The following is a 27180-nucleotide window of genomic DNA, read 5'->3' as shown; positions in this document are numbered from 1 at the left end:
GTCCCTGCCTTGTGTGCTCTTGGAGCAGCCCCGTTTGCGGGTACACACGTGAAGCACGGATTGGTCTGTGGCTCCACACTGGAGAGCACGGCCCTGGGTCTGTCCGTGTGTGTCCGTGATCGGGAGGGAATGTCCTGACCATGCTAGAGACACCGAGGACTGACCAGCACAGAGCAGCAGCTGCCCAGGCTCACAAACAGCGTGAGCGGGGCCGGCAGCCGCCCAGTGCAGGTGTGTGCAGGGTGGATCTGCTTCCCAGGCGGTGTCGCTGCTGTGTTCGATGGGACACAGCTGTCCCTTTTCCCTGGCCGTGCCAAAGCTCCTTGTGTCGCTGGTTGTGCCGGTGCCGTGAGAGGCTGGGGCTGAGGCGGCCGGGGCGGAGCTGGGGCGGCGCAGAGGAGGCGGCACGGCCGCAGCAGAGCCGGGGCTCAGGGGCACAGCGGGGCTCGGCCGGCGGAGCGGCGGCATGCGGCGGGCTCGGGCCGCGGGGCTGCCGGCGCTGGTTGCGGTGCTCATCGGTGAGCGGGGCTGGGGGGATCCCGCAGGTGCCCGGACGCTGCCGTCCTGTCTGGCCTCTGCACAGGCCTCTCACGGAGAACTCTTCTCCCATTCATCCCTCCCTCTTCTCCATCCTAAACTTCAATTCTATGCCAAAACCTTCACAAACATTCCTTCTTTATAACTCATGAAATCACTCCTTCCCTCTTTCTAATATTCTTGCCTTTTTGTGCTTTCTCCCGAATCCGCCCATTCTTCAGCTACTAGACCTATTCTTCTGTCATTCACGCATTCATCTCTCCATAAAACATTCATGGACACTTCCATTCCGACATATCTCCGTGGCATCCTATGGGAACTGTTTTCTTCCACATCTCTCTGTGTTCCTGACAGCTTCTGCAGGCTTTGTTCTGGGGATTGGCAGAGATGGGTAGAAAGCAGGAGTTAAAGTTTGTTCCTTTTGTCTCCCTGGTAGTGGCTGCAGTCAGAGCCCAGGTACATCAGGAGCCATTCCTGGAGACCACCGAGGGCACCGGCATCAACATCACCTGCTCACATACCAAAATCCAGACCAATGACTGGATCCAGTGGTACCGTCAGCTCCCAGGCCAAGGACCTGAACTCCTCGCACTCACTCTGAAAGATACCAAAGAGCTGCCGGGTGGTGCAGGACAGCTGTCGGTGTCGGCAGATCGGCGTTCGAGCTGGCTGTGGCTCGCTGAGCCCCGGCGCGGGGACGCGGCCGTGTATTACTGCGCGCTGGGGGCCACGGGCAGAGGAGCCGGGGCTGCGGCCGGGCACGAACCGCGGCGGGCGGGGCCGGGCGGGGCCAGCAGGGGGCGCTGCCGCTCCGCCCGCCGGGGCCGCCGAGCCCCGCTCGTCCCGGGCTGCCGGGCCGGGGCCGCCACCAGAACCGACACCGGCACCGGCAATGGGATAGGGACCGGCACCGGCACCGGCAATGGACATCGATACCCATCCCGCAATGGGACCAGGACAGACCCCACCAACGACATCAGCACCGTCATTGACCCGAGCGGGGCCAGCAAGGGGCGCTGCCGCTCCGCCCGACGGGTTCCCGGGCTGCGCCTCCGCAGCTCCTTCCTCTGCCCCGAGCCCGCAGCACCGACACCTAACGGCCCCGCACAGCCCCAAACACGCAGCACCACCAGCGCACAACACGCGCTAACACTGTCCGGTAACACAGTCCGGCCCAGCTCCGGCTGCTCCTTGACTGCACCAGGGCTGGGAGCTGACAAAGCAGCACAACCGACGGGCACACAAGGGCTAATTCGTGGAGTGCTGTCAGGTCACTAGGTCTGTGCCTGAGAGGTGTTTGCATTGAGGTGACAAAGAAATCTCTGTCTCTGCAGAAATGTCTCTGCTCCACACTGCAAGCTGAATTCTCACCTGACTGTGTAATGCAGGTGCACTTTAATGCCGCCGGAGGATGGAATTCACTTCTCTAAATTTTGTTCTCATTCTCAGATGTCCACAGACATCCATGGATGTGCATTCAGCATCTTCCTGAAAGAGTAGAACATCCGAGAGGGAAAATAATAAATCGGTTGGAGAACAGGAGCATTTCAAATCCCCTGAGGACACTGTCACACTCACCTGTCCCCTAAAACTGATTTATCCCCTTCCCTTCACACCGGTAACATCTCATATATAAATAAAAGAAAATGCCAGGAATTAGCAGTGCTGCAAGTGTTGCAGGGAGACACTTGACAGACTGAGCTCCACATGATGTTTCCCCCGACAGACATGCTCTAGAGACCCCATTTCCTTTGGGGACAGGAGCCTTTCAGCATCTTCAGACACTCCTTCGGCTGAGCAAGTTCATCTCAGGCCACAGTCAGGGCATGTGAAAGCTGAGAGTGTCTGGTTCTCTAAGGCTCCCATCAGGACCATTTTCCTTTCCAAGGAAAGGATAAAGAAAAGGGAAAGTGATGAACAAAGCACACAATGACACCAATCTGGCAGTAGGTGATAAGGGGAGAAAGAGAGAGCTCAGAGCTCTACAGCTTCTAATTGATGGGCCATTAGGAAAGGGCTGTGAATTGGCTCAGGCAGAGCCTTGTCAGTGACAAGAAGGGACAAGAGGAATATGAGGATGATGGAGGTTTGAGGGGCTCTTGTGGGGTTATACAGCCCCCAGAAAGGAATGCGTGTGAGGCTGTGCAGCCTCCAGCCATGGGGCTCTCCAACACCCATCAGGATTTGGAGATTAGCAATGACCAAAAAGAACTGAGGACACCTCAGGACGGTGAAAAAACTCAGCAGGGAAGAAGCCCCCGAGCTCCTGAATGCCCAGCCCTGGGTGTGCAGCAGAGCTGCCCATTGCAGCTGCGGAGCTGAGGACTCCACTGCGAGCTGAGCAGGAACAGCCCCTTCCCATCCCTGATGCTCAAGGGGCACAGAATGCTCAGAATGCCAGTGGCTGAGGGAGCCTCGGGGGCTGCTGCTGGAGGAGCCAGAAACGCACAAGGAGCATTTCAGGCAGGCAAGGACAGGCCATGGCTCTGCCTGCTCCCGCCGCTGCTCCCTTTGCTCCCGCCGAGCGTCGTTTCCGCAGCTCTGTTCTCTCGGGGCTGGGACCTCCTTCCTGCCTCTGCCTCGCTCAGCAAACACTTGGTCACTCAGCAGCTTGCTCTCGGCATGCAGCTCGCATATCTCATCCTCACCGTCTTCCTGGGACAGCTCCTGGGTAAGTCCTGGCTTTTCCCCAAGGCTCCCATGTTCTTCGTCTTCTTCTTCTTCCTTCACCCAGGATATCCTCAAAAGCCAAATCAGGACCATGGGGGAAGTGGCAGTGAATGAAGGGGAAAGACCTTGAATAAAGGGAAAAGGAAAATCTGCTTTTGTGTGCGGTTTTGCAAGTGTTTCCTGAAGAAGCTCCTTGGTTTGTAAAGGAAAAGGGAAAGGAGAGAAGTGAAACCTCAGTCCTTTCTATGTTATTTCTCTCACCTTCAATCCATCTGCCTCTGCCTCTCTCTTCTCGTCCTCCTGCAGGCACTTCAAGAGATCTCAGCTGTCTCTACAACGAAACACTCTTACCATTTCGATCTAAATTCCCACTTCCTCTCAAACCTGCCCCGGGCACCTCACAGATTTTCACGCCCTTACATTATCAGGGTGTTCCATTCTGCCTCCAGGCTGACACAGCTCTGCCACAGCTCCCCGTGTTTGCTGGCATGGACAAAACCAGGGCTCCCTCTTCCCAAGCTCAGCTTTGTGTGTGCTCAGGAGCTTTCAGGCATAACAGCGATGGGGAAAGCAGGGTGAATCTTTCTGCTGTACCTCGCTGGGCACCTCAGGCAGCTGGAGGGATGCTGGTTCCAGCACACAAAGTTGAGGCATGGCAGGCTGTTCCCTGGTCCTTCAAGCAGAAGGAGCAGGAGCAGGGACACAGCCCAGCTCTCCTTTTGCTGATGCAGAGCAGGAGCTCCGAATCCCTGCCCAAAATCTCTCAGGACTCTGCTCCAATGCAGGAGCTTTCTCCACCAGGGTTTTCCATCCACTTCCATTTGCTTCCCATTGTCTTTCCCCGTGGAGCTGCTCACCATCACTTTCTTCCAGGCACCACGGGGCAGGACACGGTCACCCAGGAACATGGACCAGTCTTGGTGAAGCAGGGACACCCCTTCCACACCACATGCAAATACCAAGCCAGTTATTTTACTGCCCTGCTGTGGTACCAGCTGAGGAAAGGCGAAGCCCCAGAGCTGATCTCCTATCAAGCAGGGGCTGGCTCCAAGCGCAGCGGCCGTTTCACCACGCAGCTGAACACCACGGGCAAATCCAGTGTCCTGCAGCTGGAGGAAGTGGAGCTCTCTGACTCTGCCTTGTACCTCTGTGCTCTGCAAGACACCCTGGTGCAGGGAGCTTCCTCAGCTGTGCAACAACTCAGGGCAGGGAGGGGATGTGTCAGGGCAAGGCTGAGCTTGGGAAAGGGACTCTGATCTCACCCTGATGCTCACCAGAATTTTCATCCACATGTGTCTACAATGGTCTCATGGTTTCTGTAGCATCCATGCTAGCACTTCCCTTAGGAAAAAGTTTTGGACTATTTTGACTCATTTCCATATTGTGTAGTCTCTGTGGAAAGAAAAATACCCGCTGTCCTTGGCTGGGACCTTGTCCTTCCACACTCCAGCCCTGCTGCTTTTGGCCCCACATGTCCTCAGCAGAGCCCAGGGCTGGTTTTGTGTCCCTGCCTGGTGTGCTCTTGGAGCAGCCCTGTTTGCAGGGACTCACGAGAAGCACGGATTGGTCTGTGGCTCCACACTGGAGAGGACGGCCCTGGGTCTGTCCGTGTGTGTCCCTGACCGGAAAGGGAATGTCCTGACCATGCCAATGACACCGAGCACTGACCAGCACAGAGAAGCAGCTGCCCAGGCTCACAAACAGCGTGAGCGGGGCCGGCAGCCGCCCAATGCAGGTGTGTGCAGGGTGGATCTGCTTCCCAGGCGGTGTCGCTGCTGTGTGCGATGGGACACAGCTGTCCCTTGTCCCTGGCCGTGCCAAAGGTCCCTGCGTCGCTGGTTGTGCCGGTGCCGGGAGAGGCGGGGGCTGAGGCGGCCGGGGCGGAGCTGGGGCGGCGCAGAGGAGGCGGCACGGCCGCAGCAGAGCCGGGGCTCAGGGGCACAGCGAGGCTCGGCCGGCGGAGCGGCGGCATGCGGCGGGCTCGGGCCGCGGGGCTGGCGGCGCTGGCTGTGGTTCTGAACGGTGAGCGGGGAAAGCAGCAGTGAGGGTGGTCGGGAGGCTATGCTAGATCCCACTTGCCCTAAGATTCTTCTCTTACCCTTCTTCTCCTTCTCGTTTTTTTTTGCTCTCTGACCCCTCCTTTGCTGCCATAGGGTTTTTTTTTGCCTCAGTGAAATCCTTCCCAGCGAGTTTGCCTATGCCACTCCAATTTTCCATCCATCCATCCATCCATCCATCCATCCATGCATCCATGCATCCATCCATCCATCCATCCATCCATCCATCCATCCATCCCTTCATGCAGATCTATTTTCCCCATCCCTTTCTCCTTTTAAAAATATCAATTGTCCTTCAAAACATCCATCATCGATTCTTGTCCCCGGACAAACATTGTCGGAGAAATATTCTCTCCATACTCAATTATAAGAACCCATCTCAGTAAACGCTGTTCCGTCTACCTCTCCCATCTCTTCCTGCAAGGCATTTTCTGATAAATAAAACTGATTGTTGCTTTCTCCCTGGCAGTGGCTGTGGCCAGAGCCCAGGTACAGCAGGAGCCGTCACTGGAGACCACCGAGGGCACCGGCATCAACATCACCTGCACACATACCAAAATCCAGACCGGCCAAACCATCTACTGGTACCGTCAGCTCCCGGAACGAGGACCAGAATTCTTCGTGAGCATTCACAAAGACTCCAAAGAGCTGCCGGGCAATGCGGGCCATGTGTCGGTGTCAGCAGATCGGAGTTCGAGCTGGCTGTGGCTCGCTGAGCCCCGGCGCGGGGACGCGGCCGTGTATTACTGCGCGCTGGGGGCCACGGGCAGAGGAGCCGGGGCTGCGGCCGGGCACGAACCGCGGCGGGCGGGGCCGGGCGGGGCCAGCAGGGGGCGCTGCCGCTCCGCCCGCCGGGGCCGCCGAGCCCCGCTCGTCCCGGGCTGCCGGGCCGAGTCCGCCACCGGAACCGACACTGACATTGACATCGGCCTTGACACCGACACCCATACTGGCATTGACAACGGCAGCTCCAGCTTGGAGTCACCAACCTCCCTCAGCCCCTCCTATCAGCACTGCCTTAAGGAGCTTTTGCCCCAGCTGCCTGATCTCCCTTGCACCAAACCCATCCAGTCCCAAAATCTTTTGACACGCCTAGTGGCTATGCAAATCTTTAACTTCCCCCATCTGTATTACAGGGGTTCCATGCTGCTGCCCTTCCCTGCCTCCCAGGTCAGGAGGCCAGTTGTCTTGATGATAACCAGTCCAATTCTTGAAGACTGAGGCACAGAATATGTTAAGCACCTCAGCCGTTCCCTTGTCTTTCGTGAATATATTCCTCAAGAGAGAGGACTGAGAACAGAAGAAAACAATCTCGGCAGAGACATGTCTCATGTGGGTAATTTAGGAAGAGAATGAGAAACGGAAATGGCTTCAGACTGACCTGGTTTCCGTACTCAGAAGGATCCTAGGTGCAATTGAACAGTGATGCAAGAGATTTTCAGAGGCGCTGAAATGCAGTCCCTGCTTCCTGAGCCCTCCTTTTTAAGTTGCTCTAAACATCACACTCTGCCACTGCAAATTGCCAGCCCCAATAAGGATGGTTTCACCCAAGCTTGGATTTGTAGTTTAATTCCGTTTAAAATGCTGGGAGTGCCACAGCATGGCTGGGAGTGTTCACACATACACAGGAACACATGGTCATGGACACACACAGGTCTCTCCAGGTCAATGCAGAGCTGCTCTTCGCTGGTCTGCGTCACATTGGTTTTGTGGACAAGGACAAAGGCTCGGGCATTATGCCCAGGTCCTATATCCGTGCGAGTGGATTTCATTCCAGTGCCCTGAAGGACAATTCGGAAGTCCCCACATGACAGCAAAGGGAGGATGTCAGGGAACACATGTTGGGAGTGAAGGAAGCCCAGGCACTGTCAATCGTGATCTCCACGGTCCCAGCCCGATCCCCGCCCCCCAGGCCGGCCCCGCCGCTCCCGACGTGCCGAGAGCCGAGCGCCGCCCCGCAGGCCCCGCGCTCGCCTCCGCTCCGTTCCCTGCCAGGACTCGGCCCGAGCCCGAGCGGCAGCGGCGCAGGGCTCAGCCCCGGGGCGGAGCTGGGGCGGCGCAGAGGAGGCGGCACGGCCGCAGCAGAGCCGGGGCTCAGGGGCACAGCGAGGCTCGGCCGGCGGAGCGGCGGCATGCGGCGGGCTCGGGCCGCGGGGTTGCCGGCGCTGGCTGTGCTGCTCATCGGTGCGTGGGGGGTTCAAAAGGGTCGAGTCTGGGCTGGGGTGATCCCGCAGGTCCCTGGAGGCTGCTGTCCTGCCTGGCTTATTCACAGACCTATGCCCGAGAGCTGTTCTCTTGTTTTGCTTTCGCTGTTTTCAATCCCATATGCCCTCAGAAATATCCTGATTCTATTCTGGTCCAACCCTGCCTAAGCATTCAATTCCTCTGCTTCTTTATTACTTAGGAAGTCAGTTCTTAGCCGTTCTAACTTTTCTATTATTTTTGCGCTTTCTCCCTCATCCTCCTGTTCTCCGGTGAATTCACCATTCTTCCTGTCATTCACGCATTCATCTCTCCACAAACCAGTAATAGACAATTTCATTCCTGCTTATCTTGAAATCCCCTAGGTCCTTTTTCTCTCATCATCGCTCTACGTTCCTGACTGTTTCTGCGAGATTTGATCTTTGCAGTGCGGCAGTGTAAAATATAGAGTTGATCGATTTTCTTTTCCCGGCAGTGGCTTCAGGCAGAGCCCAGGTGCAGCAAGAGCCATTCCTGGAGACCACCGAGGGCACCGGCATCAACATCACCTGCACACATACCACTATACGGATGGGTGATACAATCCAATGGTACCGTCAGCTCCCGGACAGAGGCCCCGAGTTGCTTGTACTCACAGTGAGAGAGACCAAGCCACTGCCGGGCAATGCAGGACAGCTGTCGGTGTCGGCAGATCGGAGTTCGAGCTGGCTGTGGCTCGCTGAGCCCCGGCGCGGGGACGCGGCCGTGTATTACTGCGCGCTGGGGGCCACGGGCAGAGGAGCCGGGGCTGCGGCCGGGCACGAACCGCCGCGGGCGGGGCCGGGCGGGGCCAGCAGGGGGCGCTGCCGCTCCGCCCGCCGGGGCCGCCGAGCCCCGCTCGTCCCGGGCTGCCGGGCCGGGGCCGCCACCAGAACCGACACCGGCACCGGCAATGTTCATCAGAACGGACACCCACAGCGGCAATGGGACCGGGACTCACACCATAACCAGCAACTGCAGCTCCAGCTTGGAGTCACCCACCTCCCTCAGCCCCTCTTCTCAGCACTGACCTAATGAGGTTTTGCCCCCGCTGCTTGCTCTCCCTAGTACCAATCACATCCAATCCGAAAGCCTTGTGAGCCACTAAGTGGCTTAGCCAATCTTTAACATCCTCAGTCTGATTTTCAGGGGTTCCATGATGCTCTCCTTCCCTGTCTCCCCGATAAGGAGGCCAGTGGTCCTGATGATAATCAATCCTAATCTTGAAGACTGAGGCACAGAAGGTATTAAGTACGTCAGGCATTCCCTTGTCTTTGGTGAATATATTCCTCGTGAGAGTGGAGTAAGCACAGAAGAAAACTACAACTGCTGAGACATTTGTCAAGTGGGGAATTGTGTAAGAGAAATTGTGTAAGAGAAAGAGAAAGAGAAGGGGCTTCAGACTCACTTGGTTTCCAGACTCAGAAGAAGACTGGGTGCAGTTGAACAATGATGCAGCAGCCTGGAGGACATTTATCCAGGGAAGAGGTGCTGAAATGCAGACCCTGCTTCCTGAGCCATCCTTTTCCAGCTGGTCTAAAAATCATACTCTGCTAGTCCAAATAGGCAACCCAAACAAGGATGGTTTCCCCCAAATTTGGATTTTTAGCTAATGCCGTTTGAAATGGTGGGAGTGCCACAGCATGGCTGGGAGTACTCACACACAGACACACACACAGATACATGGACACACAGACACACGGACACACAGACACACGGACACACAGACAGGACTCTCCAGGCCAACGCACAGCTGATCTCCCCTGATCTGCATCACGTTGGTTTCATGGACACGGAGAAAGACTGGGTTGTTATGGCAACGTCCTGTATCCGTGTATGTGGCTTTCCTTCCAGTGCCTTGAAGGAGAATTCGGAAGTCCCCACATGACAGCAAAGGGAGGATAGGAGGGAACACATTATGGCAGCGAAGGAAGCCCAGGCACTGTCAGTCCTGATCTCCACGGTCCCAGCCCGATCCCCGCCCCCCAGGCCGGCCCCGCCGCTCCCGACGTGGCGAGAGCCGAGCGCCGCCCCGCAGGCCCCGCGCTCGCCTCCGCTCCGTTCCCTGCCAGGGCTCGGCCCGAGCCCGAGCGGCAGCGGCGCAGGGCTCAGCCCCGGGGCGGAGCTGGGGCGGCGCAGAGGAGGCGGCACGGCCGCAGCAGAGCCGGGGCTCAGGGGCACAGCGAGGCTCGGCCGGCGGAGCGGCGGCATGCGGCGGGCTCGGGCCGCGGGGCTGCCGGCGCTGGCTGTGCTGCTCATCGGTGCGTGGGGGCTGAGAATGGGCCGCGGTCTGAGGTTGCGGTGATCCCGTTGGTCCCTGCAAGCTGCCGTCCTGCGTGGCTTATTCACTGACCTTCCCCTAGTGCTAATCTCCCGTTCGTCCCTCCCGTTTTCCATCTCATGCTCCTGCAGAAGTCTAATTCTATTCTATGTTCAACTCTGCAGAAGTATTCAAGTCCTCTCGTTCTTTATTACTTACAAAGTCAGTCCTTGCCCCTTCTAACTCCTTTTCTATTTGTTCTTTTTCCCACTTCCCTCCTTTCTCCAGGGAGTGCACCATTCTTCCTGGCATTCTGGCATTCATCTCTTCACAAAGCAGAAATGGAGATTTCTCTTCCTGCCTATCTTGAAATCCCCTCGGTACTTTTTCTCTCATCATCTCTGTACATTCCTCATTGTATCTGCAGGCTTTCTTCTGTGAAGTAGGGCATTGGAGGATTTTTGGATGATTTTAGCCTTGTCCTTTTTCTGTTCCCGGCAGTGGCTTCAGGCAGAGCCCAGGTGCAGCAGGAGCCATTCCTGGAGACCACCGAGGGCACTGGCATCAACATCACCTGCACACATACCAAGAAAGTGAGCGGCGATTACATCCATTTCTACCGTCAGCTCTCGGGCCAAAGCCCCGAATTCCTCGCCCTCACTGCTAGAGGTTCCAAGCCACTGTCAGACATTGCAGGATCGCTGTCGGTGTCGGAGGACGGGCGTTCGAGCTGGCTGTGGCTCGCTGAGCCCCGGCGCGGGGACGCGGCCGTGTATTACTGCGCGCTGGGGGCCACGGGCAGAGGAGCCGGGGCTGCGGCCGGGCACGAACCGCCGCGGGCGGGGCCGGGCGGGGCCAGCAGGGGGCGCTGCCGCTCCGCCCGCCGGGGCCGCCGAGCCCCGCTCGTCCCGGGCTGCCGGGCCGGGGCCGCCACCAGAACCGACACCGGCAATGGGACCGGGACCCATACCAGAACGGACACCGGCACCGCCAATGTTCATCAGAACGGACACCCACAGCGGCATTGGGACCGGGACCCACACCAGAACCGGCAACTGCAGCTCCAGCTTGGAGTCACCCACCTCCCTCAGCCCCTCTTCTCAGCACTGCCCTAATGAGTTTTTGCCCCGGCTCCTTGCTCTCCCTAGTACCAATCACATTCAATCCGAAAGCCTTGTGAGACACTAAGTGGCTTAGCCAATCTTTAAAATCCTCGGTCTGATTTTCAGGGGTTCCATGATGCTCTCCTTCCCTGTCTCCCCGATAAGGAGGCCAGTGGTCCTGATGATAATCAATCCTAATCTTGAAGACTGAGGCACAGAAGGTATTAAGTACGTCAGGCATTCCCTTGTCTTTGGTGAATATATTCCTCGTGAGAGTGGAGTAAGCACAGAAGAAAACTACAACTGCTGAGACATTTGTCAAGTGGGGAATTGTGTAAGAGAAATTGTGTAAGAGAAAGAGAAAGAGAAGGGGCTTCAGACTCACTTGGTTTCCAGACTCAGAAGGAGACTGGGTGCAGTTGAAGAATGATGCAGCAGCCTGGAGGACATTTATCCAGGGAAGAGGTGCTGAAATGCAGTCCCTGCTTCCTGAGCCATCCTTTTCCAGCTGGTCTAAAAATCATACTCTGCTAGTCCAAATAGGCAACCCAAACAAGGATGGTTTCCCCCAAATTTGAATTTTTAGCTAATGCCGTTTGAAATGGTGGGAGTGCCACAGCATGGCAGGGAGTACTCACACACAGACACACACACCGAGATACACACAGACACACGGACACACAGACACACGGACACACAGACACACGGACACACAGACAGGACTCTCCAGGCCAATGCACAGTTGATCTCCCCTGATCTGCATCACATTGGTTTCATGGACACGGAGAAAGACTGGGTCGTTATGGCAACGTCCTGTATCCGTGTGTGTAGATTTCCTTCCAGTGCCTTGAAGGACAATTCGGGAGTCCCCACATGACAGCAAAGGGACGATGTGAGGGAACACATTATGGGAGCGAAGGAAGCCCAGGCACTGTCAATCCTGATCTCCACGGTCCCAGCCCGATCCCCGCCCCCCAGGCCGGCCCCGCCGCTCCCGACGTGCCGAGAGCCGAGCGCCGCCCCGCAGGCCCCGCGCTCGCCTCCGCTCCGTTCCCTGCCAGGACTCGGCCCGAGCCCGAGCAGCAGCGGCGCAGGGCTCAGCCCCGGGGCGGAGCTGGGGCGGTGCAGAGGAGGCGGCACGGCCGCAGCAGAGCCGGGGCTCAGGGGCACAGCGAGGCTCGGCCGGCGGAGCGGCGGCATGCGGCGGGCTCGGGCCGCGGGGCTGCCGGCGCTGGCCGTGGTTCTGATCGGTGCGTGAGGGTGCCGAAAGGGCCGCGGGGTGGGGATGGGGTGATTACAGAAGCCCCCGGCGGCTGCCGTCCTGCCTGGCTTATTCACAGACGTCCTGTCGAGAACTGTTCCCCCATTCAGCCCTCCCTCTTCTCCATCCCTAAGTCCGGCAGAAATCTCTGGGTTCTATTCTTTGCACTATCCCGCAAAAGCGCTGCTTTTTAATAACTCACGAAAGTCTGTTCTTACCCCTTCTTACTATTCTACCTTTTTTTTGCTTTCTCCCACATCCTCCAAGCGACTCCACCGATCCTCCTGTCATTCACACATTCGTCTTTCCACAAACGACTAATGGACACTTCTCTTTATGGGTATCTTGAAATCCTGTGGGAACTCTTTTTCCTAAACTTCTCTGTAGGTTCCTGTTTCTGCACGATTTGTACTGTGCATTGTAGGATTTCAGGTTTGTCCTTTTTCTTTCCCCGGTAGTGGCTTCAGGCAGAGCCCAGGTGCAGCAGGAGCCATTCCTGGAGACCACCGAGGGCACCGGGATCAATATCACCTGCTTACATCCCAAAAAAGCGAGCAACGAATACATCCATTTCTACCGTCAGCTCCCGGGTCGAGCACCCGAATTCCTCGCAATCATTTATGGAGGCTCCAAGGCACTGCCGGACATTGCAGGACAGCTGTCGATGTCGAAGGACGGGAGTTCGAGCTGGCTGTGGCTCGCTGAGCCCCGGCGCGGGGACGCGGCCGTGTATTACTGCGCGCTGGGGGCCACGGGCAGAGGGGCCGGGGCTGCGGCCGGGCACGAACCGCGGCGGGCGGGGCCGGGCGGGGCCAGCAGGGGGCGCTGCCGCTCCGCCCGCCGGGCTCCCGGGCCGCGCCCCCGCAGCTCCTTCCTCTGCCCCGAGCCCGCAGCACCGACAGCGCCCGTGGCAGCCAAAGGCCCGCGCGCTCCGGGCCTGCCGGCCCTCACTTTGACTGCTGTTGCTTCTTTTCAGTTCCATCACGTTCCTGAGCCTCTCTGATGCCTTTCTGGGAATAAAGCAGCACCCAGAGTAGGAGAAGCAGCATTCAAAGAACTCCTACTGCACATACACGAAGTCATAGTCCCACAAGCACACACTGAAGTTTGCACACAGCCAAAGAATAACTCCTAGGTCTACATCTATGAAGAGTTGTGTGCACACACATTTCCAAAGGAGACCCAGGAGCAGACTCTTCTCCTTCTGCCATTCCCCCTCTGATTTGCAAGCACGCACGCTCCCTCCTATTCCTGCTCTTGCACCCAAATCTTTGCACGCACATCTATGTGAACACTCTTGTCCCGACATGTGCACACATAAAGTACATCCCAAGACGCATCTATTCCCTCACACACCCACTGTCCTTCACTCTTGCTCTCACCCTGATGTTCACTGGTGTCTGCCTCCCTGTGTGTTGGTATTGGGCTGCTGTTTCTGATCCTGCCCTGTTAAAATTGCCTTCAGGAAAATATTTGTGATTTGCTGGACATCTTACACTGTGTTCACCCTGTGTGTACACAAACCATGCCAGGATTTTGCCTGACTCCTTGTCCTTCCCCACAAGGCTCCTGCTGCAGTTGCTCCCAGATTTCCTCAGCAGCGCCCATGGCTGATTGTGTCTTTGCTTGTGAAACAAGGACACACAGACACACGGACAGATGGAGACACAAGGATACATGGAACCACAGGCACAACGACACACAGACAGGTCTTTCCAGGTCAGCGCATAACTGCTCTCCCCTGTGCTGCATCACATTGGTTCCATGGACACGAAGAAAGGCTGGGGATTTATGCCCAGGTCCTGTATTTGTGTGTGTGGATTTCTTTCCAGTGCCCTGATGGATAATTCGGGAGTCCCCACATGACAGCAAAGGGAGGATGTGAGGGAACACATTATGGGAGAGTAGGAAAGCCAGGCACTGTCAATCGTGATCTCCACGGTCCCAGCCCGATCCCCGCCCCCCAGGCCGGCCCCGCCGCTCCCGACGTGCCGAGAGCCGAGCGCCGCCCCGCAGGCCCCGCGCTCGCCTCCGCTCCGTTCCCTGCCAGGACTCGGCCCGAGCCCGAGCGGCAGCGGCGCAGGGCTCAGCCCCGGGGCGGAGCTGGGGCGGCGCAGAGGAGGCGGCACGGCCGCAGCAGAGCCGGGGCTCAGGGGCACAGCGGGGCTCGGCCGGCGGAGCGGCGGCATGCGGCGGGCTCGGGCCGCGGGGCTGCCGGCGCTGGCTGTGCTGCTCATCGGTGCGTGGCGTTTAGCACCAAGGGGGCCGGGGATGGGGATGGGGCTGGAGTATTCTCCAGGGAGACTGGCACGGATTTTTCCCTCTCCTCCCCAACTCCTTCTCTCTCCTGGTGTCCCTGCCATATCTCATCCCAGCAAGCCTTCATCATTTGCGTTGGTAAAGCCTGCCTGCATGCATTCCTGCTTTTCTATGCACCTGTACCTTGCTCTATACATCCAGCATTTATTTTTGCCCTGAATACACCATTCTGTTCTTCACTTAAACTCCTCATTTCTCCATCCATCTCTGCCTGTGCAGACCTAACTTCTGCCTTATCTAGGCATGCATGAATTTCGAATTCCTCACATTCCCTTCCAGTCTGCCTCTGACTTGTGGCCAGTGTTCCCGACTCTGTCTGGCAAAAGAAACCTCAGAATCCCACGGTTTTACCATGTTTGTGCTTTCTCTGTCCTTCCCCAGCAGTGGCCGCGAACACAGACCAAGTGCAGCAGACGCCGTGGGCAGAGACCACCGAGGGCACCGGCATCAACATCACTTGCCAGAACCCCAAAACTGCTGCCGACTCTACCCAGTGGTACCGCCAATTCCCACACCAAGCCCCCCAGCTGATAGCAATAGCTGTCGTAGGCACAAAACCCGTGCTAGAGCCAAAGGGGAGTCTGACCGTGTCGGCAGATAGGCGTTCGAGCTGGCTGTGGCTCGCTGAGCCCCGGCGCGGGGACGCGGCCGTGTATTACTGCGCGCTGGGGGCCACGGGCAGAGGAGCCGGGGCTGCGGCCGGGCACGAACCGCGGCGGGCGGGGCCGGGCGGGGCCAGCAGGGGGCGCTGCCGCTCCGCCCGCCGGGCTCCCGGGCCGCGCCCCCGCAGCTCCTTCCTCTGCCCCGAGCCCGCAGCACCGACAGCGCCCGTGGCAGCCAAAGGCCCGCGCACTCCGGGCCTGCCGGCCCTCACTTTGACTGCTGTTGCTTCTCCTCTCTTCCAGCACATCCCTGAGCCTCCCTGATGCCTTTCTCGGAAGAAAGCAGCTTCCTGAGTACGAGAAGCAATTAAAGAAATGCTACTGCACGTACACATGTGCCAAAAACACACTCTGGAGCTTACACAGACCCAAAGAGTAACTCTTACCTCTGCATTTATGAAGAGTTGTGTGCACACACATTTCCAAAGGAGACCCAGGCACAGACAATCTCCTTCTGCTGTGTCCTCACTGATGGGCAAACACCCACAATTTCTGCTAATCCCGCTCCTGCACCCAAGTCTGTGCGTGCACATCTACGTGAACACTCCTGTGCAGAGATGTGCACGCACAAAGAGTATCCCAACACAGATCTATCCCACACACCTACATATACACCTTCCCTTCTTCCCTTCTCAGCTCACCCAGATGGTCACTGGTTCTTGCCTCCCTGTGTGTCAGCTTTGGGCTGCTGGTTCTGACCCTCCCCTGTTAAACTTGCATTCAGGAAAGTAGTTGTATCCCAATGGATATCTTACCCTGTGTTCAGCCTGTGAGTACACAAACCATTCCCAGAGTTTTCCTGACTCCTTGTCCTTCCCCACAAGGCTCCAGCCCTGCTGCAGTTGTTCCCAGGTTTCCCCATCAGTATCCATGGCTGATTGTGTCCTTGCGTGTGTTGCTGGTTTGTGTGCTCGTGTGTTCTGTCTCTCTGTCAGTGTGTGTGTCCTCTTATGTTACTCAGCTAGTGGAGTGCATTGATCACAGTAGAGATGCTCTCCACTGCTCTACCCTGAGCATCAGAAAGCAGCATTTGCCCACACTCAGAAGGAGCCTGGGTGCAATTGGACAATGATGTAGTAGACTTCCAGATTTGTCCAGGGAAGAGGCACCGAAATGCAGTCCCTGCTTCTTGAGCCCTCCTTTTCCAATTGCTCTAAAGATCACGCTCTACTGCTGCCAATTGCCAGCCCCAACCTGGATGGATCGACCCAAATTTGGATTTTTAATTTAATGCCATTTGAAATGACTGGAGCACCTCAGCATGGCTGGGAGTGCTTACACATACACAGACACACAGATGCACGGACACACAGAGAGGTCTCTCCAGGCCAGTGCACAGCTGCTCTCCCCTGTGCTGCATCACATTGGTTTCATGGACACGGGGAAAGGCTGGGGCTTTATGCCCAGGTCCTGTATCCGTGTGTGTGGGTTTCATTCAAATGCCCTGAAGGGCAATTCGGGAGTCCCCACATGACAGCAAAGGGACGATGTGAGGGAACACATTATGGGAGCGAAGGAAAGCCAGGCACTGTCAATCGTGATCTCCACGGTCCCAGCCCGATCCCCGCCCCCCAGGCCGGCCCCGCCGCTCCCGACGTGCCGAGAGCCGAGCGCCGCCCCGCAGGCCCCGCGCTCGCCTCCGCTCCGTTCCCTGCCAGGGCTCGGCCCGAGCCCGAGCGGCAGCGGCGCAGGGCTCAGCCCCGGGGCGGAGCTGGGGCGGTGCAGAGGAGGCGGCACGGCCGCAGCAGAGCCGGGGCTCAGGGGCACAGCGGGGCTCGGCCGGCGGAGCGGCGGCATGCGGCGGGCTCGGGCCGCGGGGCTGCCGGCGCTGGCTGTGCTGCTCATCGGTGCGTGGGGGTCAAGAAGGGGCCGCGGTCTGGGGTTGGGGCGATCCTGCAGGTCGCCGGTGGCTGCCGCCCTGCATGGCTTATTCACATGGCCTTTTTACTTTGTGTTTTTTTCCCGTTCTACTCTCCCTCTTACCCATCCCATATGTCCTCAGAAATCTCCTGTTTCTATTCTATATCCACAACTGCACAAGCATTCTATCCGTCTCCTTCGTTATTACTTACAAAGTCAGTCCTTAGCCCTTCTAACTCTTCTTTTATTTTTGGGCTTTCTCCCACATCCTCCTATTCTCCAGTTACTGCTCCTGACATTCACACATTCATCTCTCCACAAACCAGGGAAGGACACTTCTATTCCTGCTTGTCCTAAATTCTCTCGGTACTATTCTCCTCATCATCTCTGTACGTTCCTGACTGGTAGTGCCAGATTTGATCTGTGTACTGCGGAAGTGTAGGAGTTAAAGTTGATCCATTTTCTGTTCCCGGCAGTGGCTTCAGGCATAGCCCAGGTGCAGCAGGAGCCATTCCTGGAGACCACCGAGGGCACCGGCATCAATATCACCTGCACACACGCCAACAAACGCGGCGCCGAATACGTCCATTTCTACCGTCAGCTCTCGGGCCAAGCACCTGAATTCCTGGCCCTCGCGGCTAGAAGCTCCAAGCCGCTGTCGAGCATTGCAGGATCGCTGTCGGTGTCGGAGGACGGGCGTTCGAGCTGGCTGTGGCTCGCTGAGCCCCGGCGCGGGGACGCGGCCGTGTATTACTGCGCGCTGGGGGCCACGGGCAGAGGAGCCGGGGCTGCGGCCGGGCACGAACCGCGGCGGGCGGGGCCGGGCGGGGCCAGCAGGGGGCGCTGCCGCTCCGCCCGCCGGGCTCCCGGGCCGCGCCCCCGCAGCTCCTTCCTCTGCCCCGAGCCCGCAGCACCGACAGCGCCCGTGGCAGCCAAAGGCCCGCGCGCTCCGGGCCTGCCGGCCCTCACTTTGACTGCTGTTGCTTCTCCTCTCTTCCATCACATCCCTGATGCCTTTCTGGGAATAAAGCAGCACTCAGAGTAGGAGAAGAACCATTTAAAGAACTCCCACTTCACTTGCACGAGTTCACGGTCCCACAAACACACTCTGGAGCTTGCACACACCCAAAGAGTAACTCAAGGATCTGCATTTATGAAGAGGTGTGTGCACACACATTTCCAAAGGAGACCCAGGCTCAGACACCACTTCTTCCGCCATGTCCCCACTGATGTGCAAACACGCACACTCACTCCTATTCCTGCTCCTGCACCCATGTCTGTGCACGCACATCTGCTTGAACGCACCTGTCCAGGTATGTGCACACATAAAGCACATCCCAACACGGATCTACTCCCACACACTTGCATATATACCTTCCCTGCTTCCCTCCACAGCTCACCCTATGGTCCACCTGTTCTTGCCTCCCCGTGTGTTGCCATTGGGCTGCTGGTTCTGACTCGGCCCTGTTAAAATATCCTTCAGGAATGTATTTGTGATTCGCTTGAAATCCTACCCTGTGTTCAGCCTGTGAGTATCAAAATGCTGCCAGGGCCTTCCCTGATTTCTTGTCCTTCCCCACAAGGCTCCAGCCCTGCTGCAGTTGTTCTCAGGTTTCCTCAGGAGCATCCATGGCTGATTGTGTCCTTTCCTGTACTCGTGGTTGGTGTGTGCTTGTGTTCAGGCAGGGGGCACAGGAAACTATGTGGGAGCAGAAATTCGTGCATGAATCCATCCGATATGCAGGAGCCTCTGTGCGTGTGTGTCTGTGTGTGTGCCTGTCTCTGTGTGTTTGTGTGTGTGTGTCTGTGCCCTACTGTGTTACACAACTGGTGAAATGCGTTGATCACAATGGAGACACTCTCCACTGCTCTGCCCTGAGCATCACAGAGCAGCATTTGCCCAGACTCAGAAGGAGCCCAGGGTGTAATTAGACAATGATGCAGCAGCCTGGAAAAGATGTGCTCAGGGAAGAAGTGCTAAAATGCAGTCCCTGGGTCCTGAGCCCCTCTTTTCCAGCTGCTCTAAACACAGACACACGGACACATGGACATACAGACAGGACTCTCCAGGCCAGTGCACAGCTGCTCTCCCCTGAACTGAAGCACATTCATTTCAGGGATACGGAGAAAGGCTGAGGCTTTATGCCCAAGTCCTGTATCCGTGTGTGTAGATTTCCTTCCAGTGCCCTGAAGGACAATTCGGGAGTGCCCACATGACAGCAAAGGGAGGATAGCAGGGAACACATTATGGCAGCGAAGGAAGCCCAGGCACTGTCAATCCTGATCTCCACGGTCCCAGCCCGATCCCCGCCCCCCAGGCCGGCCCCGCCGCTCCCGACGTGCCGAGAGCCGAGCGCCGCCCCGCAAGCCCCGCGCTCGCCTCCGCTCCGTTCCCTGCCAGGGCTCGGCCCGAGCCCGAGCGGCAGCGGCGCAGGGCTCAGCCCCGGGGCGGAGCTGGGGCGGCGCAGAGGAGGCGGCACGGCCGCAGCAGAGCCGGGGCTCAGGGGCACAGCGAGGCTCGGCCGGCGGAGCGGCGGCATGCGGCGGGCTCGGGCCGCGGGGCTGCCGGCGCTGGTTGTGGTGCTCATCGGTGCGTGGGGGCTGCGAATGGGGCGCGGTCTGGGACCAGGGTGATCCCGCAGATCGCCAGACGCTGCCGCCCTGCCTGGCTTCTTTGCAGACCTTTTCCCAGGAGTTGGTCTCTTTGTTTTCTCTCCCTCTTCTCCATCCCATAGTTCCTCAGAAATCTCCTTCCTATTCTGTGTCCCGTCCAGCACAAGCATTCCATTCCTCTCCTTTTTTAATATTTATAAAGTCAATCCTTAACCTTTCCAACTTCCTTTCTTTTTGCTGTTTCTCCCACATCTCCCGTTCTCCAGTGACTGCACCATTCTTCCTGTCATTCACGCATTCATCTCTCCAGAGCCATTAATGGAAATTTCAATTCCTGCTTCTCTCGAAATCCCCTCGTTACTCGTTTTCTCACAACCTCTGGACGTTCATTACTGTTTCTGCGGGATTTAATCTGTGCAGTTGGACAGTATAGAATTTAACGCTGATTCATTTTTTTTCCCCGGCAGTGGCTTCAGGCAGGACCCAGGTACATCAGGAGCCATTCCTGGAGACCACCGAGGGCACTGGCATCAACATCACCTGCTCACATCCCAAAAAACAAAGCAACGATTACATCCATTTCTACCGTCAGATCCCTGGCCAAAGCCTCGACCACATCGCAGTTGTTTATAGAGGCTCCAAGCCACTGCCGAACAATGCAGGACAGCTGTTGTTGGCAGAGGACGGACGTTCGAGCTGGCTGTGGCTCGCTGAGCCCCGGCGCGGGGACGCGGCCGTGTATTACTGCGCGCTGGGGGCCACGGGCAGAGGAGCCGGGGCTGCGGCCGGGCACGAACCGCGGCGGGCGGGGCCGGGCGGGGCCAGCAGGGGGCGCTGCCGCTCCGCCCGCCGGGGCCGCCGAGCCCCGCTCGTCCCGGGCTGCCGGGCCGGGGCCGCCACCAGAACCGACACCGGCACCAGAACCGACACCAGCACCGGCAATGCACATCAGAACGGTCACCCACTCCGGTAATGTGATCGACACCGCCAGCATAACCGGCAACAGCAGCTCCAGCTTGGAGTCACCAACCCCCCTCAGCCCCTCCTATCAGCACTGCCTTAAGGAGCTTTTGCCCCATCTGCCTGATCTCCCTCGCACCAAACCCATCCAGTCCCAAAATCTTTTGACAGACTTAGGGGCTATGCAAATCTTTAACCTGGCCCGTCTGGATTACAGGGGTTCCATGATGCTGGCATTCCCTGCCTCCCAGATCGGGAGGCCACTTCTCCTGAAGATAATCAATCCTAATCTTGAACACTGAGGCAAAGAAGGTGTAAAGCACCTCAGCCGTTCCCTTGTATTTGGTGAATACATTCCCGAGGAGAGTGGACTGAGTACAGAAGAAAATAAGCACTGCTGAGACATTTGTCGTGTGGGTAATTTTGTAAGCGAAAGAGAAAGGGAAGGGGCGTCAGACTCACCTGGTTTCCAGACTCAGAAGGAGCCCGAGTGCAGTTAAAAATGATGCAGTAGACTGCAGGAGATCTGTCCAGGACAGAGGTGTTGAAATGCAGTCCCTGCTTCCTGATCCCTTCTTTTATAAGTTGCTCTAAACATCACACTCTGTCACTGCAAATTGCCAGTTCCAATAAGTGTGGTTTTGAGCAAGTTTGGATTTTTAGTTTAATTCCGTTTGAAATGCTCGGAGTGCCAGAGCATGGCTGGGAGTTTTCACACGTAGATAGACGCACGGACACAAAGACACAGACAGGTCTCTCAAGGCCAGTGCACAACTGCTCTCCTCTGAGGTGCAATCACATTGGTTTCATGGACACGGAGAAAGGCTGGGGCTTTATGCTCAGGTCCTGTATCCGTGTGTGTAGATTTCCTTCCAGTGCCCTGAAGGACAATTCGGGAGTGCCCACATGACGGTAAAGGGAGGATAGGAGGGAACACATTATGGGAGCGAAGGAAAGCCAGGTACTGTCAATCCTGATCTCCACGGTCCCAGCCCGATCCCCGCCCCCCAGGCCGGCCCCGCCGCTCCCGACGTGCCGAGAGCCGAGCGCCGCCCCGCAAGCCCCGCGCTCGCCTCCGCTCCGTTCCCTGCCAGGGCTCGGCCCGAGCCCGAGCGGCAGCGGCGCAGGGCTCAGCCCCGGGGCGGAGCTGGGGCGGCGCAGAGGAGGCGGCACGGCCGCAGCAGAGCCGGGGCTCAGGGGCACAGCGAGGCTCGGCCGGCGGAGCGGCGTCATGCGGCGGGCTCGGGCCGCGGGGCTGCCGGCGCTGGCTGTGCTGCTCATCGGTGCGTGTGGGTGGCGGGAGGCTCAGCGGGCTATGCGAGATCCGCCCCATTTCAGAATTAATTTCTCATCTTCTTGTTCCTTTTCGGTCCTTCTTTACCCTCTGTCCCATCCTCTGCTCTGGTATTTTTCCCCTCTGTTAAACACTGCTTCCCAAGTTGTCTTTTCTTCTTTGTATGGATCCATCCATCCATCCATCCATCCATCCATCCATCCATCCATCCATCCATCCATCACTCTCAGCCACTCTGTTTCTCACATTTCCTTCTAATTTACTTTCAGAACATCCCTCGTAGGTTCGTATCCTCAAACAAGCGCTCTTAGACAAATCATGTCTCCATACTCTAATATCAAAACATATCCAAGCTCGCTCTGATCTGTTCTCCTCTCCCATCAGTCCTTGCTTGTCACTTTCTGTAAAAGAAAACTGATTCCTTATTTGTCTGCGGCAGTGGCTGTGGCCAGAGCCCAGGTACAACAGGAGCCATTCCTGGAAACCACCGAGGGCACCGGCATCAACATCACCTGCTCACATCCCAAAATCCAGGGCAGCGAATTGATCTACTGGTACCGACAACTCCCTGGCCGAGGACCCGAACTCCTCATGAGCATTCACAAAGACTCGAAAAAGCTGCCGGGCAATGCAGGACTGCTGTCGGTGTCGGCAAATCGGAATTCGAGCTGGCTGTGGCTCGCTGAGCCCCGGCGCGGGGACGCGGCCGTGTATTACTGCGCGCTGGGGGCCACGGGCAGAGGAGCCGGGGCTGCGGCCGGGCACGAACCGCGGCGGGCGGGGCCGGGCGGGGCCAGCAGGGGGCGCTGCCGCTCCGCCCGCCGGGCTCCCGGGCCGCGCCTGCGCAGCTCCTTCCTCTGCCCCGAGCCCGCAGCACCGACAGCGCCCGTGGCAGCCAAAGGCCCGCGCGCTCCGGGCCTGCCGGCCCTCACTTTGACTGCTGTTGCTTCTCCTCTCTTCCATCACATCCCTGATGCCTTTCTGGGAATAAAGCAGCACTCAGAGTAGGAGAAGAACCATTTAAAGAACTCCCACTTCACTTGCACGAGTTCACGGTCCCACAAACACACTCTGGAGCTTGCACACACCCAAAGAGTAACTCAAGGATCTGCATTTATGAAGAGGTGTGTGCACACACATTTCCAAAGGAGACCCAGGCTCAGACACCACTTCTTCCGCCATGTCCCCACTGATGTGCAAACACGCACACTCACTCCTATTCCTGCTCCTGCACCCATGTCTGTGCACGCACATCTGCTTGAACGCACCTGTCCAGATATGTGCACACATAAAGCACATCCCAACACGGATCTACTCCCACACACTTGCATATATACCTTCCCTGCTTCCCTCCACAGCTCACCCTATGGTCCACCTGTTCTTGCCTCCCCGTGTGTTGCCATTGGGCTGCTGGTTCCGACTCGGCCCTGTTAAAATATCCTTCAGGAATGTATTTGTGATTCGCTTGAAATCCTACCCTGTGTTCAGCCTGTGAGTATCAAAATGCTGCCAGGGCCTTCCCTGATTTCTTGTCCTTCCCCACAAGGCTCCAGCCCTGCTGCAGTTGTTCTCAGGTTTCCTCAGGAGCATCCATGGCTGATTGTGTCCTTTCCTGTACTCGTGGTTGGTGTGTGCTTGTGTTCAGGCAGGGGGCACAGGAAATTATGTGGGAGCAGAAATTCGTGCATGAATCCATCCGATATGCAGGAGCCTCTGTGCGTGTGTGTCTGTGTGTGTGCCTGTCTCTGTGTGTTTGTGTGTGTGTGTCTGTGTCCTACTGTGTTACACAACTGGTGAAATGCGTTGATCACAATGGAGACGCTCTTCACTGCTCTGCCCTGAGCATCACAGAGCAGCATTTGCCCAGACTCAGAAGGAGCCCAGGGTGTAATTAGACAATGATGCAGCAGCCTGGAAAAGATTTGCTCAGGGAAGAAGTGCTAAAACGCAGTCCCTGGGTCCTGAGACCCTCTTTTCCAGCTGCTCTAAACACAGACACACGGACACATGGACATACAGACAGGACTCTCCAGGCCAGTGCACAGCTGCTCTCCCCTGAACTGAAGCACATTCATTACAGGGATACGGAGAAAGGCTGAGGCTTTATGCCCAAGTCCTGTATCCGTGTGTGTAGATTTCCTTCCAGTGCCCTGAAGGACAATTCGGGAGTGCCCACATGACAGCAAAGGGAGGATAGCAGGGAACACATTATGGCAGCGAAGGAAGCCCAGGCACTGTCAATCGTGATCTCCACGGTCCCAGCCCGATCCCCGCCCCCCAGGCCGGCCCCGCCGCTCCCGACGTGCCGAGAGCCGAGCGCCGCTCCGCAGGCCCCGCGCTCGCCTCCGCTCCGTTCCCTGCCAGGACTCGGCCCGAGCCCGAGCGGCAGCGGCGCAGGGCTCAGCCCCGGGGCGGAGCTGGGGCGGTGCAGAGGAGGCGGCACGGCCGCAGCAGAGCCGGGGCTCAGGGGCACAGCGAGGCTCGGCCGGCGGAGCGGCGGCATGCGGCGGGCTCGGGCCGCGGGGCTGCCGGCGCTGGTTGTGCTGCTGATCGGTGCGTGGGGGCTGCGAATGGGGCGCGGTCTGGGGATGGGGTGATCCCGCAGATCGCCAGACGCTGCCGCCCTGCCTGGCTTCTTTGCAGACCTTTTCCCAGGAGTTGGTCTCTTTGTTTTCTCTCCCTCTTCTCCATCCCATAGTTCCTCAGAAATCTCCTTCCTATTCTGTGTCCCGTCCAGCACAAGCATTCCATTCCTCTCCTTTTTTAATATTTATAAAGTCAATCCTTAACCTTTCCAACTTCCTTTCTTTTTGCTATTTCTCCCACATCTCCCGTTCTCCAGTGACTGCACCATTCTTCCTGTCATTCACGCATTCATCTCTCCAGAGCCATTAATGGAAATTTCAATTCCTGCTTCTCTCGAAATCCCCTCCTTACTCGTTTTCTCACAACCTCTGGACGTTCATTACTGTTTCTGCGGGATTTAATCTGTGCAGTTGGACAGTATAGAATTTAACGCTGATTCATTTTTTTCCCCGGCAGTGGCTTCAGGCAGGACCCAGGTACATCAGGAGCCATTCCTGGAGACCACCGAGGGCACTGGCATCAACATCACCTGCTCACATCCCAAAAAACAAAGCAACGATTACATCCATTTCTACCGTCAGATCCCTGGCCAAAGCCTCGACCACATCGCAGTTGTTTATAGAGGCTCCAAGCCACTGCCGAACAATGCAGGACAGCTGTTGTTGGCAGAGGACGGACGTTCGAGCTGGCTGTGGCTCGCTGAGCCCCGGCGCGGGGACGCGGCCGTGTATTACTGCGCGCTGGGGGCCACGGGCAGAGGAGCCGGGGCTGCGGCCGGGCACGAACCGCGGCGGGCGGGGCCGGGCGGGGCCAGCAGGGGGCGCTGCCGCTCCGCCCGCCGGGGCCGCCGAGCCCCGCTCGTCCCGGGCTGCCGGGCCGGGGCCGCCACCAGAACCGACACCGGCACCAGAACCGACACCAGCACCGGCAATGCACATCAGAACGGTCACCCACTCCGGCAATGTGATCGACACCGCCAGCATAACCGGCAACAGCAGCTCCAGCTTGGAGTCACCAACCCCCCTCAGCCCCTCCTATCAGCACTGCCTTAAGGAGCTTTTGCCCCATCTGCCTGATCTCCCTCGCACCAAACCCATCCAGTCCCAAAATCTTTTGACAGACTTAGGGGCTATGCAAATCTTTAACCTGGCCCGTCTGGATTACAGGGGTTCCATGATGCTGGCATTCCCTGCCTCCCAGATCGGGAGGCCACTTCTCCTGAAGATAATCAATCCTAATCTTGAACACTGAGGCAAAGAAGGTGTAAAGCACCTCAGCCGTTCCCTTGTATTTGGTGAATACATTCCCGAGGAGAGTGGACTGAGTACAGAAGAAAATAAGCACTGCTGAGACATTTGTCGTGTGGGTAATTTTGTAAGCGAAAGAGAAAGGGAAGGGGCGTCAGACTCACCTGGTTTCCAGACTCAGAAGGAGCCCGGGTGCAATTAAAAATGATGCAGTAGACTGCAGGAGATTTGTCCAGGATAGAGGTGCTGAAATGCAGTCCCTACTTCCTGATCCCTCCTTTTTAAGTTGCTCTAAACATCACACTCTGCCACTGCATATTGCCAACCCCAATAAGTATGATTTCGAGCAAGTTTAGATTTTTAGTTTAATTCCGTTTGAAATGCTGGGAGTGCCAGAGCATGGCTGGGAGTTTTCACACGTAGATAGACATACAGACACAAAGACACAGACAGGTCTCTCAAGGCCAGTGCACACCTGCTCTCCTCTGAGGTGCATCACATTAATTTCATGGACCCCAAGGAAAGCTGGGGCTTTAAGCCCAGGTCCCGTATGCGTGTGTGTAGAATTCCTTCCAGTGCCTTGAAGGACAATTCGGGAGTCCGCACATGACGGTAAAGGGAGGATAGGAGGGAACACATTAAGGGAGCGAAGGAAAGCCAGGCACTGTCAATCGTGATCTCCACGGTCCCAGCCCGATCCCCGCCCCCCAGGCCGGCCCCGCCGCTCCCGACGCGCCGAGAGCCGAGCGCCGCCCCGCAGGCCCCGCGCTCGCCTCCGCTCCGTTCCCTGCCAGGACTCGGCCCGAGCCCGAGCGGCAGCGGCGCAGGGCTCAGCCCCGGGGCGGAGCTGGGGCGGTGCAGAGGAGGCGGCACGGCCGCAGCAGAGCCGGGGCTCCGGGGCACAGCGAGGCTCGGCCGGCGGAGCGGCGGCATGCGGCGGGCTCGGGCCGCGGGGCTGCCGGCGCTGGCTGTGCTGCTCATCGGTGCGTGGGGGTGGCGGGAGGCTCAGCGGGCTATGCGAGATCCGCCCCATTTCAGAATTCATTTCTCATCTTCTTGTTCCTTTTCGGTCCTTCTTTACCCTCTGTCCCATCGTCTGCCCTGGTATTTTTTCCCCTCTGTTAAACACTGCTTGCCAAGTTGTCTTTTCTTCTTTGTATGTATCCATCCATCCATCCATCCATCCATCCATCCATCCATCCATCCATCCATCCATCTCTCTCAGCCTCTCTGTTTCTCACATTTCCTTCTAATTTACTTTCAGAACATCCCTCGTAGGTTCGTATCCTCAAACAAGCGCTCTTAGACAAATCATGTCTCCATACTCTATTATCAAAACATATCCAAGCTCGCTCTGATCTGATCTCCTCTCCCATCACTCCTTGCTTGTCACTTTCTGTAAAAGAAAACTGATTCTTTTTGTCTGCGGCAGTGGCTGTGGCCAGAGCCCAGGTACAACAGGAGCCATTCCTGGAAACCACCGAGGGCACCGGCATCAACATCACCTGCTCACATCCCAAAATCCAGGGCA

The 27180-nt window shown here is 57.5% G+C and overlaps 2 protein-coding genes across 2 annotated transcripts in view; both read left to right on the top strand.

The window, feature by feature from the left end:
• LOC131094071 (M1-specific T cell receptor alpha chain-like) overlaps nucleotides 1-27180 on the top strand; it is a 244243-nt gene that overhangs the window by 1525 nt on the left and 215538 nt on the right. The gene's annotated exons all lie outside the window — the stretch shown is intronic.
• LOC131094070 (M1-specific T cell receptor alpha chain-like) overlaps nucleotides 3160-27180 on the top strand; it is an 85118-nt gene continuing 61097 nt past the window's right edge. The window contains exons 1-2 of the mRNA XM_058041542.1: nucleotides 3160-3208; nucleotides 4081-4384. Of these exons, the coding sequence (XP_057897525.1) occupies nucleotides 3160-3208; nucleotides 4081-4384 (353 nt within the window). The remainder of the gene's footprint in view (nucleotides 3209-4080; nucleotides 4385-27180) is intronic.

This window comes from Melospiza georgiana, chromosome 28 (assembly GCF_028018845.1).
Source record: "Melospiza georgiana isolate bMelGeo1 chromosome 28, bMelGeo1.pri, whole genome shotgun sequence".
In the NCBI taxonomy this organism is placed as follows: Eukaryota; Metazoa; Chordata; class Aves; order Passeriformes; family Passerellidae; genus Melospiza; species Melospiza georgiana.
Note: the sequence above shows the minus strand (reverse complement) of the source record. Positions and strands in the feature narration are given on the sequence as shown.